This window comes from Camelus ferus, chromosome 5 (genome assembly GCF_009834535.1).
Source record: "Camelus ferus isolate YT-003-E chromosome 5, BCGSAC_Cfer_1.0, whole genome shotgun sequence".
Classification (NCBI taxonomy): Eukaryota; Metazoa; Chordata; class Mammalia; order Artiodactyla; family Camelidae; genus Camelus; species Camelus ferus.
Window position 1 is genome coordinate 46,424,587 of NC_045700.1, and position 20,034 is coordinate 46,444,620.

Below are 20,034 nucleotides of genomic sequence, written 5' to 3' on the forward strand. Positions count from 1 at the left end.
GCAGTTTACTTTCTCGTCTTCTGTGAAGCAATAAGGCAGGTCATGCCAAAACCTTTCTTTAGCTACACAGCACACAGTAATAGAATGCGCCACTGTCTTCTAAACCCTTCGGCTGCAGCTGTGCGGATGGGGTGTCCGGGTGTTACCTCTGTGCGGGTGAGCACGTGCCTGGGCTACGCGTTGCAGTGGTGAACGTGGAGCTGCCGGGAAAGCTCAGGACTCGGAGTCTGGGGGACACGAGGCTCAGTTTTCGGCTGCATCCCTTTGTAGCTGTCCCTTAACTTCTCTGTAGGTCTGTTTCCCCAACAGAAAATGGGGATGTGGCTGCCCCATCTGTCCCTGGAGATGATTGATGGGTTGAGAGTATTTAAATCTTCCTGTAAGCCATACAGTGCTATAAGCATTCTTATCAGAAAACTATTCCAATTGTTTCTTGAAATCCAGCTAGTATGTGTGACTCCAGGAGAATTCCAAACATCTCACAGTAATCCTATAAGGACCGGACCACTGGACTTTGGGAACGAGCATATTGCAAAGCCCAGCCTGGTAAAGACGGGCAGCCAGTGCTGGCACCAGGTCCTGTGTCTTAAGCTTCTTAGGAAATAGCACATGAGTCCACACTCCTCAAAGACACTTTATACTAAAGGTCAAATATTTCTCAGCAGTCTTTCCCTCCCACCCCCACACCAAGGGCAGAGTATGAACATCTCTATCACTGTGTCAGTTTAATAGTTCTATGATCAAAGGGAAAACATTCTTTGCTCACATATTAGTATGGGGAATTAAACACATTTCCCTGACTTCTCAAAAGAAAACGTGTTTTCCAGAAATGAAAGATTTAGCACATAGGTAAAGAACCTTCCAGATCACCTGGGCAACAGTACAGGCTGAGGGTGGCTAAGCCAACCATCTGACTGTGAAATATCCATGTGCAGAGGCACAGAAGTCAGAGTTTGCTAAAGAGTTGACTGACCTTTAGCACTTTTGATCATTAAAGTAAACTACGCAGAACAAACAAGAACAGCAGAAGGAGGATGAGAGTCGTTTCATCTAGGTTTTTAGATCTTAGCATTGCATCCACAACCTGCAAAGGCAAAGTTAAAATCGTATTCAGTGGATGTTCAGAGCGTTTCCCTTCCCGGTTTCTACACTGCATACTGACAGCAGTGGATTCTTACATGCCTAGCAGGGAGGAGAGAGGTCCTTCACACCCTGCTCTGAGAGAGTCCACTTTGGCTTGAAAGCCACTGAAGAGCTCAGATAGCAGTTCAGCGGCACTAATGGAAACCTAAATGAACGCTGGCTGAAGCAAGATAAGTTTATTCCCTTCTCACTTAAACGTCCAAGTGTGGTAGCTCTGCTCCAGGAAGCAGTCAAGGTTCCAGCCTTCTCTCTTGCCATGTCATCATCCATGTGGTCCAAGACGGTGGACCACCACCACCCCTATCCCAGCTAGAGCAAAGAGGAAAGAGGTGAAGACCCACTCTTTCCCTGTAAGTATATGACCTGGAGTTGCACTCACCACTTGGCTCACATTTTATTGGCCAGAAGAAACTCAGTCACATGAAAAGTTAGAATGTATAGCCCTTAAATTGGGTATCCATGTGCCCCACTCAAAATTAGAGGATTTTATTACTATGACAGAGAAGGAGAGAAAGGATACTGAAAGAGTACTGCTAGTTCTCTGCTCTGGCAGCTATAAACTGTATTTCATTTGATAAATCATACCATGAGAAAGTTTAATTGTACAGTTGCCCTTCCATGAGTTAGGTGTTAATGAACTGGAATTTCATAAAGATTTGATTATGTTTTCTAAATCTGGCTTTGACCAACCTGGCACTTGCTGCCAACTTTTCAACCTTTTCTCCCCATAAACTAGCCCACCCCTGCCCCTGTACCACCACCACTTCCAACGCCCACTGGTGGCTGCTGTTATTGCTGTGTTCTTGGAGAAGGACGCATCTGTCTCCCTGTGCAGGTTGATGTCCATGCCACTTCCCAGTCATCAGCAAGGCCAAGGTGGTGAGCAGAGCTGGCAGCCTTTGTGGGGCTGGTAGGCTGTATCTCCTGAGGGAGCCCCTGCCAGGGGCGGAAGTCACCAGGGTAGTCGGGGACGCAGATGCCTTTTCTTGGTGGCAGCATTGCACCGTCACAGCTAAGTACTGTGCCAACCCTAAGCATTTTTGTTTTGAACCTCTTCACCCTTGAGGTATGAAACGAGGATTAGAGAATTTGCTGCATATTGGTTTTCAGGATTTATGAGTATGAACAAAAGAGAATTCACACTCTGATCCTTATTCAAAATTTTTTTAAAAAGCAGACATTCTTTCATTTGGGGGGAACATAAAGGAGTATTCAAAAAATGTTTGAATAAATCCCTTTGTAGCTTTCTATGGCATACATGAATATTTATAACATTTAGGAGGTAGACTAGCAATGGATTAGAGGATAATATGCTGGCCGGCTGCCACTAGCCCAGCCTGCATAAAGCATGCTGATAGCCACGGTGCTGCTGTATTAGGAGGTTGGTTCTGTTTCAGACATACCCATATTTAGGTGGGTTTATTTATGACTGTTATTTTAAGATAGTCATTTTATTTTGAATGAGAAGCCTATCCAAACTTCTCTACTTCTGGAAACATGGACAGAAGCTAATTCATGAAGGAAGGGCAATGCTTTGAATCCATATGTTTTTGTATCACTAATCATGCCATTCCACGTTTAGCAACAATATGTTTTCTATCATCAATAACATTATCACAAGATTCATGGTGAGAGCACTGGACATATATCAAGCTATGGGAAAAAAGTCTCCAAGTAAAACTCTTAAGTGTTCAAACCCCCCAATTCCCAGACCTTTCCAATGCAATAGAAATCTACAAGAGGACTTGGAAAGTTTACTTCTTCATATAGAACACATGAACTGGGCTGAATGCAGATGTTCTGAAGGGTATGTTTCAAGGCAGTTAAATATGTGTAGAGTATCCAGGCAAAGAATTTTTCTATAAAATATAAAAGAAATCCAAAACGTAATCCTTGGCTTTTAGGAGATAATATGCAATTGAGAAGATAAAACACAAACACTTGAAATATTAAAAATCAACAAAAGCTATAAAAACTAGTTTTCAACAGTAATAAGAGATGTCAAAATGGAGAAAAGATAGTTTCTTCAGCAAGTGGTATTAGGAAAGCTGGACGGCTACATGTAAATCAATGAAATTAGAACACTCCCTCACACCATACACAAACAACAACAACAACAAAACCTCAAAATGGTTTAAAGACCTAAATATAAGACATGACACCATAAAACTCCTAGAAGAGAACATAGGCAAAACATTTCCAGACATAAATCGTAGCAATGTTTTCTTAAATCAATCTCCCAAAGCAATATAAATAAAAGCAAAAATAAACAAATAGGACCTAATCAAACTTACAAGCTTTTGCACAGCAAAGGAAATTTCATAAACAAAATGGAAAGACAACCTACGGAATGGGAGGAAATATTTGCAACTGATGCAGCTGACAAGGAGACAGAGAAAGACAAGGGCTTAATTTCCAAAACATACAACATACAAGCAACTCAATATCAAAAAAATTTAAAAATTAAAAAATAAGCAGAGGACTAAATAGACATTTCTCCAAAGAAGACAAACAGATGGTCAACAGGTACATGAAAAGATGCTCAACATCGCTAATTATTAGAAAAATGCAAATCACAGCTACAGTGAGGTATTGCCTCACACCGGTCAGAACGGACATCATTAAAAAATCTACAAATAATAAATGCTGGAGAAGGTGTGGAGAAGAGGGAGCCCTCCTGTGCTGGTAGTGGGAGTATAAATTGGTGCAGCCACTATGGAAAATAGTCTGGAGCTTCCTTAAAAAAACTAAAAATAGAATTGTCATTTGATCCACCAATCCCACTCCTGGGCATATATCCAGAAAAGACAAAAGCCCTAATTCGAAAAGATACATGCCCCCCAATGTTCATAGCAGCACTGTTTACAATAGTCAAGACATGGAACCTAAATGCCCACTGACAGATAGAATGGATATATATACATGTATACACACACACACACACACACACACACACACACACACACACACACACACACACACACACAGGAATACTATTCAGCCATTAAAAAGAATGAAATAATGCCATTTGCAGCAACATGGATGGACCTAGAGGTTATCATACTAAGGGAAGCAAGTCAGACAGAGAAAGACAACTATTGTATCACTTATATGTGGTATCTAAAAAAATAGTACAAATGAACTTATCTACAAAACAGAGACTGACAGGCATAGAAAACAAACTTATGGTTACCAAAGGGGAAGGGGGGAGGAGGGTTAAATTGGGAGAAGGGAATTAACAGATGCATGCTACCATAAATAAAATAAACAAGGATTTACTGTATAGCACAGGGAACTACATTCAATATCTTGTAATAAACTATAATGGAAAAGAACTAAGAAAAAAGAATATAGTTCTCTCTCTCTATATATATATATATATGTATGCGTAACCGAGTCACTTTGCTGTATACCTGAAATTAACACTATTATAAATCAACTATACTTCAATAAAAAAGAGATGTCAAAAGGCAAAATGCAAAGAGGTAACTTCCTGCAGCTTATAAGAGGAAAATAAAACCATGTTAAATATAACAATGTAATATAATCAAATCCAGACTTGTTACCCTGAGCACCCATCCAGCTTCATCTCACACTTCATCTTTTCCATACTCAGTCCCAGTTGGTGAAACCAGCCTTCTTTCTTTTCCTTCCTACCTCAGGGCCTTTGTGCTAGCTGTTACTTTTGCCTGAAATTGTCTACTGCCAGTCCCATGTCTGGCTCCTTCACATCATTCAGGTCTTAGCTCATGTGTCCCTTCCTCTGAGTGGTCTTCCCTGACCACCCTTCAAACATTCTTCTCTCTGCCACACCTCACCAGACAGCTTGTTCTCAGATACCTTGCTCTGAAGCTGGTTTCACAATCTGAAATGCTCTTCTTTATTGCCTCTTCATTGCCTGTCTTCTCCACTAGCATGTAAGTGTCCTTGACCAGGTATCTTATCTGCTTGGTTCACTGATACTTCTCTAGCACCCAAAAAGGTGTCTGACACATCATAAGTATGCAAGAAATGTTTGTTGAATAAAAGAATAACCCAATCATATTCCAGTGTTGGACTTAGTGAAATAGGACAGTGCATTAAAGCATTTTTAGAGGAATTTATATAACAAGGGTTTAACCCAATAGTATTTTCTACTTTGTTAGAAAAATCTGATTAAGCAGAATGTCCCAAGCATTTTGCATTACTGATACGTTATGCAAGATGACTCCCTTAGCCTTCTGTTCCTCACTGGACATTATTCTGTCTCCCCTCCTCCCTGTGTACTGTGTCCGTCCTTCAGTGTCCTTCCCTGAGGGCAGAGATGTGAGTGTACCTGCACACTCACCTGAGCTGCCGGGTCCCAGGATCACCATATGTACAATATACCATGAGTATCATACCTGTTACACACTTGTATCTGTATGTCACACACCTCTTGGATATTAAAGATCCACAAGATGGGGCTCAGGGTTCTTCCTCAGGATACATATATGAAGGCTGGCTCAGCTACTGGGCCATTTTATCTTTTATCTCTGGTCCTTACCGTGCACTTAATTCCACTTGGTTGCTATCATGGGTCTTTGCAGGTTAGAGACATATATGTTTCTAGATCTTGTTGTGGAAAAAAACTCTTGTCCCAAGATATGAGGGTCTGAGTAAAATCATCAGAATGGTATGAATGTGGTTTTTACACATGCTAAGTAAGGAGTGGTTGGCTGAGATCCTACATTCGATAGGCATACAGATGGAGCAGAGGCAAACCTGTAGGGGAAGAAAGAAGAAAAGAAAAAGCAATCTGGCAAACTTTAAGGAGAAGGATGGCAAAGATCTCAAGGGAAGGAAAGACAAAAACTGTTGAGGGCAGGCATTTAGATGCCTGAGGTCAGGGAGCAACTTCTCAAGGGACTCGGAGCAGAGAGGCTGCCTGGCCTAGGAAGTGGACGGCTGTTCTGGCAGCTGGCTGTGAGTGGGAGGTCGAGAGAATGTAACAGTGCAAGGTGGTGTTTTCTGGAGGGCCTGCTGGTCTCAATTTGAAAGACAGACATAGAAGTCCCCTCCACCTCAGGGATGGAAGAGCCAAGGGAGAGCTCAGTCCGGGCAAAAGACTCAGTACAGAGCTGGCCAGAAAAGCTGGACACAGCTGGAGAGGCCTGGTGGGTCACTGACCGTCTGCAAAGAAGTGAAGGTATAACGTGGCCAGCCCACTCCTGAGGGGAGGGTGCCACAGTAAGTAAACGGGGAGCCTGGGCCCCCAAGTCTGAGAAGAGGCCCCTCTGACACCTCATTGGATTCAAGGGAAATTCCTTGCATCCGAGCTTGAGATAGATTTGCGGTTGGGACCATAACCTCAGGGCCTCTCGCCTGGGACAGGCTTGAGTGTGGCCAGCTGGTCACTCCCTCCTCTGGATAGCATCTTTGTGCTGGCCACTCTGTGACTCAGGCCCCAGGAAGGACATCTGCTTCCGAGTCTATTTTCAGCTTCATAAAGAAAGAAATACCTGAGGGTAGTCCTTCTCATGCCGCCTCATTTGTCCTCTCTGAGCTGCCCGTGTGAGTCCATGTCCTGATGGAGATGCATCAGCTTTCAGCTGGGTCCGTCTCTCAGCCCTGTAGGTGAGGACCTGTATGAACATACTGACTCTTGCAAATAAGCTCTGAAGACCCGTACTTAGAATTCATCCCAAGGAAAGTGTGGCTGCGGGAAATTGAGAATGTAAATTCCCCGAGGGGAGCCTGGCATGCTAGCTGTGGGCTGCTTTCTTGGCTAGCATCGTCCAGGGCCGGCCGATGAGCCAACCCTAAGGTGGTGATTCCCAGCAGGGGTTGGGGCTATGTCAGAACCAGCTCAGGTGTGGAGAGGGGCCTCACACTGTCCACCTACACTGATTCAGGCATCTTCTAAAGGAGCATGGGTTGGGGGGAGGGTATAATCAGTGGTAGAGCGCATGCTTAGCATGCACAAGGTCCTGGGTTCAATCCTCAGTACCTCCGTTAAAAATAATAATTAAAAATATTTAATTAAAAAATAAATAAACCTAATTACCTACCCCCCCCCCCAAAAAAAAGCAAGTCTCAGAAGAATTATGTTAGGGAAGAAAATCTATTTAAATAAATTAAGAAGTGCGTTTTCCCTCTGCCCCTGAATTACAAATCGCTGTTTTAATAAGCTAGTTGGTAATGGGAGTGTGTCATAACCTCAGGTTTGTTGGGATGGGGAGGAAAAAAAACAGATGAGAAGCTCTGCTTTGGAGTCATCAGGTATTTTCCCAATGGCCCGGCATTACAGGAGAGTTGCGTCTCCTGCTCCAGGCAGGCCAACCTGCTCCGGCAGGACCTCCAAGCCTAGGGTATAATTTTTGGCTTCATCCCTGCTGTGGAAGTTGGATAATAAAGCCCATGTCTTTTAACCTTAGTTTCTGCCAACCTTCTTTAGCTGAGAACAGCAGTGAATAAACAGTCAACTACTGTCAAAAATAATACATGAGGCTTGTCTGCAGAAGGATAGGATGACTAACTAGACGGCTTTTAGTGGAGATAAATGTGAAGTCCTCCCCTTGGGTCCAAGAGACCAACTGCACATCTACAGAGAAGGAAGCTCAACAAAGTTGGTGGAGAGATCTGATTCACGATTAGTTCAGATGTCAGTAATGTGACTTTCTTTAAATTGTGGGCTTGGATGTGTATCATCTTCTAGATCAAGGAAGGAAAATAGTTTTGCTTCTGTGCTGTGTGATTTGCCTAGCGTGGGGCACTGTGCAAGGGACTGTCCAGAACAGACCCGAAACTTAAGAGAGGTTGCTGAAGGAAGTGGGAGTATCTAGGCTGAAGCACAAAAGACTTGTGGGTGAAGAGATGTCCGTGATAGCCATCTTCTAGTGTTTGAATAACTGTCCTGTTTGAGAGAAACTAAACGTGATTGTCATAGCTCCAGAGCTCAGAACTAGCATCGACAGGTGAAAAGCAAAGGGGGAAGGATTAGACTCAGAATAATAGAGAAATTTCTAATAGTCATGAAAGGCTCAAGATGCAAGGGGTTGCTTTTGGAGGCAGTGAGTTCCCCGTTGCTGGATGCACTCAAGCCTGTGTTTCTAGGCAGGCTTTAACGGTATTGTACCCCTGGAGGCAACTGAAGAAGGGAATGTCGGAATTGTCCTTCGGCAACCCCAGGAAAGTGCCTCGTAGCTGTTGGTAGCATATTAAATAAGGCAGGTGTCAGTGGGTGCAAAAGAGGGTGGAGTTACAATATCAAGTTAACCCTTCCGTGGCCTCGCGAAAGCCTTCTGTAACTCCGCAGTGACCAGCAGGGCTGGTGGAGTTCAGGTGCTGTTCCTGAGGGTTTACGTGTTGCAACATTATCGTGCAGCCATCACCAAGGAAAAGAATGGACCTCGCTGCAAAGCCAGATTTGGATTTCAAAGTTAAAAGGAAGTTGTTTTTGAGTACAATTAAAAAGGATACGTCAAAATTAAAACCATTGTTAAAATTAATCAAAGATTTAGAAAGGTAGAATGAACTCCATAGCTGGAAATTACCGATTTAAACAATTGTTCTCACATTTGAAACTACATAATGAGCTAAAAATTATGAAGCCTCAGAGTATAACTATAAAGAGTAGTCTAAAACCCAAGTCAGAATGAAATGTTTTAGCTTTCACACTAAAAAGCAGAACAATGACTCCCTACGAAATGGTATAGGAAGAGGTTTCTGACCCCTGCTAATTGTTTTATTATTCTTCAGAGGGGCACACTGGCAGCATTTCCCAGGGTTTTCAGTAATTACACTCCATTCAATATCTGAAGAATTACAATAATTCTACATGGAATATACTTATGCCCTTTGGATGCAAAGCCTTTGGAGAAGTGAAAAAACAACTTAAAGTAAATTAGCAGGAAAATTATCGTAGTTACTGTTTATTTCAGGGCTCCATATATCAGAGGCTAATTATACATTGTATGTTACATTTTCTTGGAGTTATTCGTAACATATTTCTCATGCTGATCAACTGGACGTGCTGGTTTTCAAGATCCTTTATGAAAGTGAAGTTCCAACTTCTCCGATTGCCTCTTTGTGTGTGAGAAATTATCCAGTGGGGACACATGTCACCTCATGCTTGCCAGAGTCCTCGAAGCGGTAGTATGCAGCGAGGAATTATGAATTTTCACCTGTATATATTTGTAAAGCCTCAACTCCTCTATGAAATTTTTTTTTCTGCCAAATGAGTTGATCTTTTAACACCCCATCAGCTTTCTCAAAGTTGCTTTCTATATTTTGGCAAGCCAAGGGTCCACGAGAGAAGAAAGCCAGGACTGGAATCAAATAGCCACTCAGAGATTCCAAAGTCTCTTTTGTTGGCTCTAGCCTTACCAGTTTTCTGCTATTGTGAGAATTAATCCACCATCTCTGCAGGAGGGCCTCAAGATCAAAAGTGTCCTGTGACATTACACAGACTTGGGTCTCAGTTACCCTTAAAATACCATGAGCAAGAGATGTACATCGTGGCTCAGAAATGGCTTTGGTCTCACTCATGTTTCTCCTCATGTTTCTGTCTGTCGTTTTTTTCCTCCTTCCTTTTTTTTTTTTTTTAAACTAAGTTGAGTGCAGTTCAAAAGGTTTCCTCATAAGTTTTGATGGCAACCAAAACTTTACAAAGAAAGGAAGATCACCTAATGACAAAATTTTAAAGGTTAAATAAATTGTGATCCATCCGTATGACTGAATACCTTCTTACTTTAAAAAGGTTTTAAAATGCAAATGATGTGGAAAAGAGTCTTAGTGCCATGAGAAAAGATTCAAATCAAAACGGAAATATGTATGTTCTGTATGACTTCCATTTTTGAAAAATATGCTTATGTATTTATTTTTTTAAGTGTTAGAAGGAAAGGTACCAAAATATTACTGCAGTTACTCTGTGAAGTGATATTCTATGTGATTTTTATTTTGTTCTTTACATTTTCTGATTTTCTAAAATGTGCCCATGTTAGTGTTCTAATCAGAAAGGATGAAGAAGGAAGGAGGGAGGCGATCAAATAGTTAAGGTTCACCTTAAAACACACACTTTTGCTGGAAGATGAGGAAGGTCCATAACGCACAGTATATAGAACAATGTGGAGATGGAGTATCTTGACTATGATCGCTCAGGCAGTGGAATCAGATACTTCATTACTGAGCCATATTCACTGTGAGGAACTTGACAAGCTAACCCTTCTCCAAATCTACAGTAGTTAACAGATTCTCTTACAAGTGCACAGCTGCCTCGGGGCTGGTGAAAACTAGTCCTGAGGAGTAAGGTACCGTCTCAGGAACGACAGACTGCTTGCCTCTTTCCAGTAACTAAACACGTTATACCTCAACCAGTTGCCTTTAGAAAATCAACATCTCAGAACAGGCTGTTTTTCATGGTTCCAGGTGTTGCCAATAAACAATGGTTTATTCTCTTTGTTGGATTCTATGCTAACCTGCATTTCAGTTTTCCTGTTTTCTTTATTCTTTTTAGCGCATGATTGCGAATACTGCCAGGATGGTGAGATACTGCAGGAGCCAGCCCTTCAGTAAGTTAAATGCTGCTGCAATGTGGATCTTGGTGATTAAGTCCTTTCTAATGAGGCTGCTGAGACATTCTAGAAGCCTGGGCGGTATTTGATTGTGTCAGAGCTGCTTTGGACCACACATTCCATGGGATAGGGGCCTTGAGTTTAAAATTCTCTAGCTGTAAAATGGAACATTCTTTTATGAATGAACTTATGGGGACTGAACTTGCTCTCTCCAGAGCGGCTAGAGACAGTGAAGGCAGGATTGCCAACACATCTTGCCCGAAGCTGACTTTCTGACTCACTGCTTTGTGGTGAGAAACTCACGTCAACTCTTGATGACTCACTCGGTCGTTTATAAACTGAGAAAGATATTTATTGTCTCTCAGGGTGTTTCAAGAATGCATTTGTGCATATAAGCACACTTGTAAGTGAAAGATCCTATAGCAGGAATTCGTATTATATGTCTAGTACTTCTAGGTGAATTAAGATGCTCGTCTTAAATCTGGACATATAGCATAGTAATTGGTATAACACAGTGCTTTACTATAAAACTGTCACAAGTAATAAATTGCAAGTTTAAACTGCCAAGAGTTAAGTTGCATCATAGCACCAGATCATCATGCCAGGCAGGTGCTACTGTCTCCTCTGGGCTGGGCTTTGGAGGGGAGGAGGGGTACTTTGGCTCCCTCAAGCTGGGCTGGGAGTGAGAAGGTGGCCCCTGTAAAGTTTTTGCTCCCTTTATTGTATGAGGCACTTGAAGTAATTGGGCTCATTAACTTAACATGATAATTTGACACAGACATGACTGCAAGGCTAACCAGTACCATCCCCTCCAATAAACCTCGCGCTAAGGGACTAAAAGGTTCTTGTTTTATTAATCAGGGCTATCTTTGCTCTTCCTAGCATAGGACTGGCCCCTAGCAAGGGTTTGCTAACACAGGATGCCGGAACTGCTAAAATGTTCTAGGAAAAATAGTCTTGACTTGGGGGGCAAGTAGATCTTTAAAAAATTGATTCAAATGATTGTGCTTCCTCTTCCTTCCAAAACGAGGACAAGAGCTGCACAGCATCAACAATCCTTATGCAGCTTCTTCCAGAATTAGTGTCTCCTGTCTCTTCACCTAGTAATTTACTACATGTATGAAGACATGGTCATAAAGCAGTTCTACAAGTGAATTGAGAACACATAAGTGATGCCAGCCTACAGCAAGGCATTGTCATTAGAATCCATAACCCTTTGGCCGGGGGTGTCTAGGAAACTCCTAAAGTTAAATGCAAAATACTATGTGCCTAACTAAGAGTGTTCAAAGCCTTGAGAAGGTTCTCCGTGAAGTCCAAGAACCAAAGAAGAACCAAAGATAGAATATGTTTTGTTCCATAAGCTTGTTTGGAAGTAAATCCTACATTCTCCTACATCTTCTCCTAGAGAAGTGGGGGGAAATTATATATCTGTATATACATCTCCACTGCATTTGTTGACGTTATCAGTAACTGCTCAGTAAACAACAGCTGCTCAGCTCTGAAGTCAACAATCTATAGATAAAGCTATAGGAATAGATTCATAAACATTGTGGGACTTTGTACAATGTAATTACAGCATATTGTACATGCAGAGTACAGTGCCAGTGACGAGCGGGGAAATTAAACACTGTGGTATTATTTATATGGGATAATTATACTGATGAGTTTCTTCTTAGAGCGAGTGGGGGCCTTTGTATCTTCTCTCTGCATTGCTGTGTTCAGACCTGCCACTCTCCCCTTCGCGCCTCATGCAGATGGCATTCTAATTGTCTCTGGGAGTGGTGTGTGGACTGCAGAAGGCGGTGCTGCGGCAGAAAGAACACCGGTCCAGAGTCCAGGCTGGCTCGGCCACTCCCAGTGTCCCACGAGACAAGAGTCCCACACTGGTGATCCTCGGGGCAGAGGCAGCCCATGGACCATGGCAGGGGTGTTGGGTCTAAACAGAGCTTTTTTCTTTCCCCTTTTATTTTGAAATAATGTCACCATTTTAAAAATGGAAGAATTCCCAGGGAGGAAATCCAGATTTCTCATTTCTCTAGAAAAATAGGAAGGTCCGGCAACTCAGGGTGCAGATTCCCACCCTGGCATCAGCGGGCAGCTGCTGAGTCATCATTTCTGAAGGAAACTGTGTGTCCCGTTCACCAGTATCAAACAGCCCTCCTCATTTATGTCTGTTCCCGCTGTAGGGATCTGGGCAACTGATTCTTCTTTCAGCCTGGTTTTAGGGAAATGGGTTAACTTCGAAAAGCTCTGTTGCTCACATGCTTTGGGGAGTGGATGAGAATAGAATGGTAATTGGGATTTCAGAACAAATAGCATCACAGAATCACAGGCCTGGCAGAAGTCATGACTTCAGCCCATGGGTTGATTTTTTTCCCCTTAATACGGACAGTCTAAGAACACACAATCTGTGCAGTAATGCTGTAAATTGTATGCAAGTAACAAGGGGAGGTGGACTCGCTAGTCTCACTGGCTCACGTTAGTTCAGCCCAGGTGTTATGTGCTTTTATTAGGAGCTAATGAAAACTATGTCTTTTTGCCATTAGTTCTCACCTGGATCAAAGGGAGCAGAGATCAGAGTGAGACCCAGGTGGGATGGCGAGGGGAAACAGTTTTAACGTATAACCAGGGGCTGTCAAGCGATGCTTTCACTTTTATTGGTGCCCTTTTATTTTACAATATGCAAGGCAAAGGAAAATGATCAAAATAGGTGATTCCAGGGAAGAAGAGGGTGGGAGGGAAGAGGTGGAACATCCAAGTGGAAACATTTCAGTGAATATGGTGTGTTGAAAGGTCTTGATGGAACCCAGGAATCCATGATAAATGTAAGAAGCTGGAGAAAATAAAGCTGTATCTTCTATGCATATATTACGCAATGCCAGTTCTGCTGTTTTCTCTTCCAACAGATCCTGATGCAGCTCAAGCTAATAAAAACCATCAGGATGTCCGGAGTTATGTACGGCAATTAAATGTGATTGACAACCAGAGAACTTTATCACAGATGTCACACAGATTAGAGCCTCGTCGACCGTAGACATTTAAAGTGCCCAGAACAATGGTTTGCCTCCAGTCCACAATCTTTCAAAAATGCCATTTATGCTACTACTGACTGCATTGTCACTAGAGAATTCTGTAAAACAAGCAGAAACACATCCTGAGCCACCTCAGGGCTGCATTCAGCTTACCAGCATCATGAGAAGAAATTCTTTGATTTGCATAAAGCTTGCACAACCTAGCTTAGGAATCCCCAGTTTGTAGTCACCTGATTTTATTTCCAGTTGTGCCATCTTCTTTGCTAAAACATAAAATAAGACCAACATGGAGAGTTTGGTAGAAATATTGTTGTCAAGTATCAGGCTCCTAACGTTTTCTCCTAGGAGTGTTTACAGGGTGAGATGTACTACCGGTGGCATTTATTTGGATACATCATTGGTGGTCGTAAACTTTCATAATCTTTAACTCAGCATCTTGATCTGAGCATGGGGGTTTTGGAAGGTGTTGAGGAATCTGTGTAAATCCAAATTAGAGGCTACATTCTTCCATCTCCATAGTCTTACCTCTGATGGAATTGTACCTGACCACATTACTGTAAAACATTATGGCTATTTATGTAATTTAGGGAGGACTAGTCTGTAATTTCTGAATGACATATAGAATAATATTTATGTTTACAATGTAACTTTTTTAAATTTACAAATCAGGATTACATACATAAGAATTCCACCAAGAAACTCCAAGGTTCTTAAAATTGCCAGCATTAAGAGAAAATGACATTTCAAAAGAGCACAATATGCACAAAACATTTTTCAAAATTAAAATATTTTCCTGGGCTAACAACCTTTCCTATTGGCTAATTATTGTTACTGACTAAAAAAAAAACACACGTATTTTCTGGACTTAAATGTTATTACAAATATCTTAATTTTCAGCAATTGTTTTGCACTTTGAATAGATTGTAAATAATTCATTCAATCAATGGTATAGAGTTATTTATTTGCTACATAATAGATATTGTGCCAAATGATTATTTCTTATTTATTTTATTTAGTATGTAATTTTGGAGTACATTTTTTCCTGTTTTCACAATTAGGCAACATTTAATGTGTAGGAATTGTATGTATGTATATCTTCTGTAAATAACAGCTAGTATCTTCACTAAATATAACTGTTGACAAGAAAAAGTGTGTTGTTCTCAATTCCTATAAAATGGGAGGGAGAACCATTTGGTATGGTGGGGTCCTGGATTTTTTTGAATTGAAATAAAATTCACACACTATAAAAGTCACCATTTTAAAGTGTACAATTCAGTGGGTTTTAGTATATTTACAAGGTTGTTCCACCATCATCACTATTTAAATACAGAACCTTCTCCTTATCCCTTAAACCTTATTCACATTAGCAGTCAGTCCTCATTTTCCTCTCCCGCCAGTCCCTAGAAACCACTAATCTGCCTTCTGTCTCTGTGGATTTATCTATTCCGGATATTTTATATATAAATGGAATCATATCATATGGAGCCTTTTGTGTGTGGTTCCTTCCACTTTGCATAATGTTTTCAAGGTTCATCCATGCTGCGTCAGGTATCAGTACTACATTCCTTTTTATGGATGAATAATATTTCGTTATCTGGATTTACCACATGTTGTTTCCATTTATCAATTGATGGACGTGTTGAGTTGTTACTTTTCAGCTATTAGGAATTTTGCTGCTATGAAGAGTATTTTAGAGCTGCCTGTTATGGGTCCTATACCATTTCTCAGTGATTTAAGCACTTGATCTACTAGTTGATGAGGAGACTTCCAAAACTATTTCCAGACACATGTCTGTTTTTTAATGTCAGCATTTTCCAGGGTATGTTCCAAGCTACAGTAATCTCACAAGTTCACAAGCTGTTCCTCCCAGAACACACATACAATCCCAAAGCCAAACACAAAACCAAGATGATAGCTACAAAAAATTGGGGCACCACTGCACAATATACCCCATTCATTGAAATAATTCCCAGTATTCATTAACACATTAAAGGCTCTGAGAAGTCCTGCTGTAATCTCTTTTTTAAAGATTTTTTTGTTTAATTTATTTTTTGGGGGGAGAGGTAATTAGGTCTATTTATTTTTGGAGGAAGTACTGGGGATTGAACCCAGGACCTCGTGCATGCTGAGCATGTGCTCTACCACTTGAGCTATACCCTCCCCCTGCCCTTTTTTTTTTTTTTAAGATTGTTTTATTTATTGCTGTAATCTCTTTTAACATCCCACAGTTGAAGACCACTTGGAGAAATTCTCAAGCAGGCAAATGCCTTTCTGTGTTCATTTATATATTAAAGTCCCCAGGTGCAGGGGTGGTGTTTTATGCCTCCTATCCAGAGTGGAGCACAAAGCCTAGAATTTACATGAGAATTTTTAAGAGTCACTGAGTACAATTTCTTGACGTCTTTATTGTTCAGCATTTCACTACCTCATATACCTCAGTATCAGCTGCCAAGTTTTCCTTGTATAACTATATAATGGTTTTTCCACCGTTAGTTTTCCTTTCCTAGATTATTTTAAAAGCTGACAAATGAAGCTGATAGCCTGTCCCCTGGGCATCCTTGCTCTTGTTTATTCCTGCCTTACTTAAAAGCTGGTATCCTACATGACAGCTCCCTTCCCCCCAGTTCCATGGTGACCGACACCTTATGACCTTGTTTTTCACATTATTGAGAATTAATACATATTCTCCCATGTATATTCCCCTTGGTCTTCCAAATGAGAATCACTATTGCTCTTCTTAATAAAGATAAGAGATTTTTAATTATGTCAGGCTTCTTTGAAAATGCATTAAACTCCATTATTCAAAGCAGTGACAGTGAAGTGAAGGAATTCACACACTGAAAATGGAGAGCAGCAGCCAAGCAGCCCTTCCTGAAGCAGGAGATGCAGTTAATATTTTAAAACTTGCAAACAAGCCAAAAGAAAATGAGATGCCTACAGGGTCACAAGAAGGATAATGAGGTTTGCTGGAAGACGTGAGAAAGAAGAAAGAACGTTTTTACCAAAAGCGCCTGTAGAAAATTATACATTTAAGTGTTTAACATACCTGCTTAGCAAGGTCACTGGCACAGCGTACAGGAGCTAAGCTTTTCCAGCAATTTTTGAATGCCATGCAGGTTAAATAGATTTCTCTGAATTCAGTGGCATTTCCTCTGAAATATGAATGCAGGTCAATGACTACCAGTATGAGAAAATTAAAAGAACTGTCATTCTGGTTTCAAATTGTGCTTATAATTTTTTTTTAAATCAGCATAGAATGTGCAGTGTTGTAAAAATGAACTCCTTACCTTGAATAGCTTTCCTTTTGCTGTCAATCTAAAATGTATTACATCTCTTGCTATGGAATAATCTTAATTTTCTGTTTGTCCTACATGGAGAAGAATGTGATGATGTTAGATGGGCAAGTCATGGCATCAGTGACTTATAAGCTGGAGAAAAACCTTTAGCTTAGTTCAATATTGTTAATTATCTTTCTGTCATTCATTCAGTAACCAGTAATGGTTGAGGGGCTTATGCATACCAGGCCCTCTATGAGCCCAGGATTCAATGTGAGAAAAACCAGAGGGTCCCTGTTCTCCTAGAGCCTGTCGCCTAGTAGGGGAGACAGAAGAGTAAAGAAATAAACAGATACACAAACGCTTAAAGGAAGGATATGGGGGGTTCCAGCACATGTAAGGGTGTCTAACCTGAGCCACGCTGAGGAAGTACTGCTGTGGGGAGGACAGTTGGCCTGAACTCTGAAGGAAGAAAATGCTAACTAAGCAGAGAGAGAGAACATGTTCTAAGGAGTTAACAACCTTGGTGACATGAAGGACGGAAGGTGGAAAACTCACTGTGGCAGAGCAGAAAGAGTAAGAGTGAGTGTGCTCCCAGATGTGCTGGAGATCTAAGACAGGCTCAGGATGTGCGAAGCCTTGTAAGGCTTTTTAAAGGAGCTTCATCTTTTACCCCAGAGCAGTAAGAAACCACTCAAGTGCTCAAGGCAGGGGGTGGCTTTTCTAACAGCAGCCCTTATGAAGCAGGGCCACCGCTTTATGTGACCTCACTGTGGAAGACAACCTATTATGTGTAGATTGGCAAGCTTCATATTATCCCATAGGTCTCTAATGTTGCTTTCATTTTTTTTTTCACTTGTCTTTCTGTCTGCCTTTCTGATTGGGTGATTTTCATTATTGTATCTTCTAGATCACTAATTCGTCCTTCTGCATTATCCGGTTTGCTATTTATTGCCTTTAGCTTGGTTTTCCAGTTTTGATTGGCTCTTCTTTCTAGTTTCTAGTTCCTTGTTACAGTGATCTGCATTTCTATCGATAGCTTTTCTTCATTCCTTCAGTATTTTTATTACCTCCTTTCTGAACTTGGGTCTAGTAGACTGGAGAGGACTGTTTCATTATTTGTTCTTTCAGGGGAATGCTCTTGTTCTTTAAATTGGGAGTGGTTCCTCTGCTTCTTCTGTATGAGTTTAGGAGAAACAGTCATCTACTGTGGTCCTGAAGGGCTGTTTTTATGTGGGAGCATCCATGTGTAGCCTGTGTGAGTCTAACATTATTGTTGCGATGGCAGAAGTTAAAGATAAAGAGAGGACTCTAAAGGCAGCAAGAGAAAAACAAGGAGTTAGTTGCAAGGGAACCCCCATAAGGCTATCAGCTGATTTCTCTACATAAATGTTTCAGGCCAGAAGGGAATGGCAAGATATATTCAAAGTCCTGAAAGGCAAAAACTTGCAACCTAGGATGCTGGGATAACCCAGCAAGGTTATCATTTAGATAACTTTAGATATTAGAATAGAAGGAGAGAAAAAGAATTTCTCAGATAAGCAAGAACTAAAAGAACACAGGAATGCTAGACCTATCCTAAAAGAAATATGGAAAGGTCTTCTCTAAATAGAAAAGAAGCAAGAATCTATAGGATAGAGAAAATCATAGGAAAGTAAATCACTTAAATAAGCCAGTATATAGATTTTTTTAAAAATCAAAGAAATGTTGTGAAATTATAACTACAATGAACAGGAAAAAGATAAACATGAAGATGTAAAAGTGGACATCAGAATCATAAAATGTGGGGATAGGAGTAAGGAAATGTAAATTGTTTTAGAGTGTGTTTGATCTTTTCTGACAACCAGTTGAAAGCAAGTAGATATAGTAGTGAGTTTAGATACTTGAAAACCAGGGTAACCACAAATCAAAAACATACAGTAGATTCAAAAAAACCAAAAAGAGAACTCAAGCATAATACAAAAGACCGGGGAGAGTGGCCGAGATGGCAGAGTAGAAAGCCCCTGAGCTCACTTCCTCTCATGAACTCACCAAAATTGCAACTATCTGCCAAACAACCACTTATGAAAAAGACTGGAACCTACTAGAAAATATCTTCTACAACTAAAGACATAAAGAAGGAACCACAAGGAGAAAGGTAGGAGGGGCTAGGGTAGGACTCATGATATAACCAAATCCCATACCACCAGCGTGGGCGACCCACCAACTGGAGAATATATTGCAGAGGTTCTGTCACAGGAGTGAGAGTTCTGAGCCCCACGTCAGGCTCCCCATCCTGGGGGTCCAGCACCAGGAAGATGAGGCCACAGAGGATTTGGCTTTGAAGGCCAGCAGAGCTTTACTGCAGGAGCCCCACAGGACTGGGGGAAACAGACTTCACTCTCAAAGTGTGCGCACAAAACCTCATCTGCACCAGGATCCAGGGTAAAAGCAGTCATTTGATAGAAGCCTGGCTAGACCCACTTGTTGGTCTTGGAGACTCTCCTGGGGAGGCTGGGGGTGGCTGCAGCTCACCTAGGGGACATGGATACTGGTGGTGGACATATTGGGGGAATTTCAGCCTTGTGAACACTCCTGGTGGCTGACACAGTGTATCGTTGGCCCTGGGACCTGGCTCCACCTCACAGCCTATAGGCTTCAGTGTTAGGAGGCCTCAGGCCAAACAACCAACTGGGCAAGGACAGAGCCCCACCCATCAGCAGGCAGGCTGCCTAACAACTTGAGCCCGTAGCTGCCTCTAGACAGGCCCTTCAACACAGCCCTGTCCATCTGGGGGCCAAAACCCAGCTCCATCTACCAGCGGGCAGGCACTGGCCCCTCCTGCCAGGAAGCCTGCACAAGCCTCTAGCCCAGCCTCACCCACCAGGAGGAAGACACCAGAAGCAAGAAAACTATGATATCGCAGTGCCGGCCAGACCCTACCCTGGGACCGGCTGGGCCCTGCCCCTGCCCACTAGCAGGCCAACACAGCCTTCAGGACACCCCAGACCCCACACTTAACTGCACTAGGAATTGGGCCTTCCCCGGCCAACAACCTGAAATAAGTTCTGG

The 20,034-nt window shown here is 41.7% G+C and overlaps 1 protein-coding gene across 8 annotated transcripts in view; it reads left to right on the forward strand.

Annotated features, from left to right (window-relative positions):
• Positions 1 to 14,961, forward strand: part of RAPGEF4 (Rap guanine nucleotide exchange factor 4) — a 273,639-nt gene extending 258,678 nt beyond the window's left edge. For 7 of the 8 annotated variants that reach the window (XM_032479696.1, XM_032479699.1, XM_032479700.1 and 4 more), the window contains 2 exons: positions 10,619 to 10,673; positions 13,583 to 14,857. In XM_032479696.1, the coding sequence (XP_032335587.1) occupies positions 10,619 to 10,673; positions 13,583 to 13,710 (183 nt within the window). In that variant the 3' untranslated portion in view covers positions 13,711 to 14,857. Of the gene's footprint in view, positions 1 to 10,618; positions 10,674 to 13,582 lie in introns of all 8 variants that reach the window. The other variant, XM_032479695.1, reaches the window with a different exon arrangement.
• Positions 14,962 to 20,034: the final 5,073 nt, after the last annotated feature.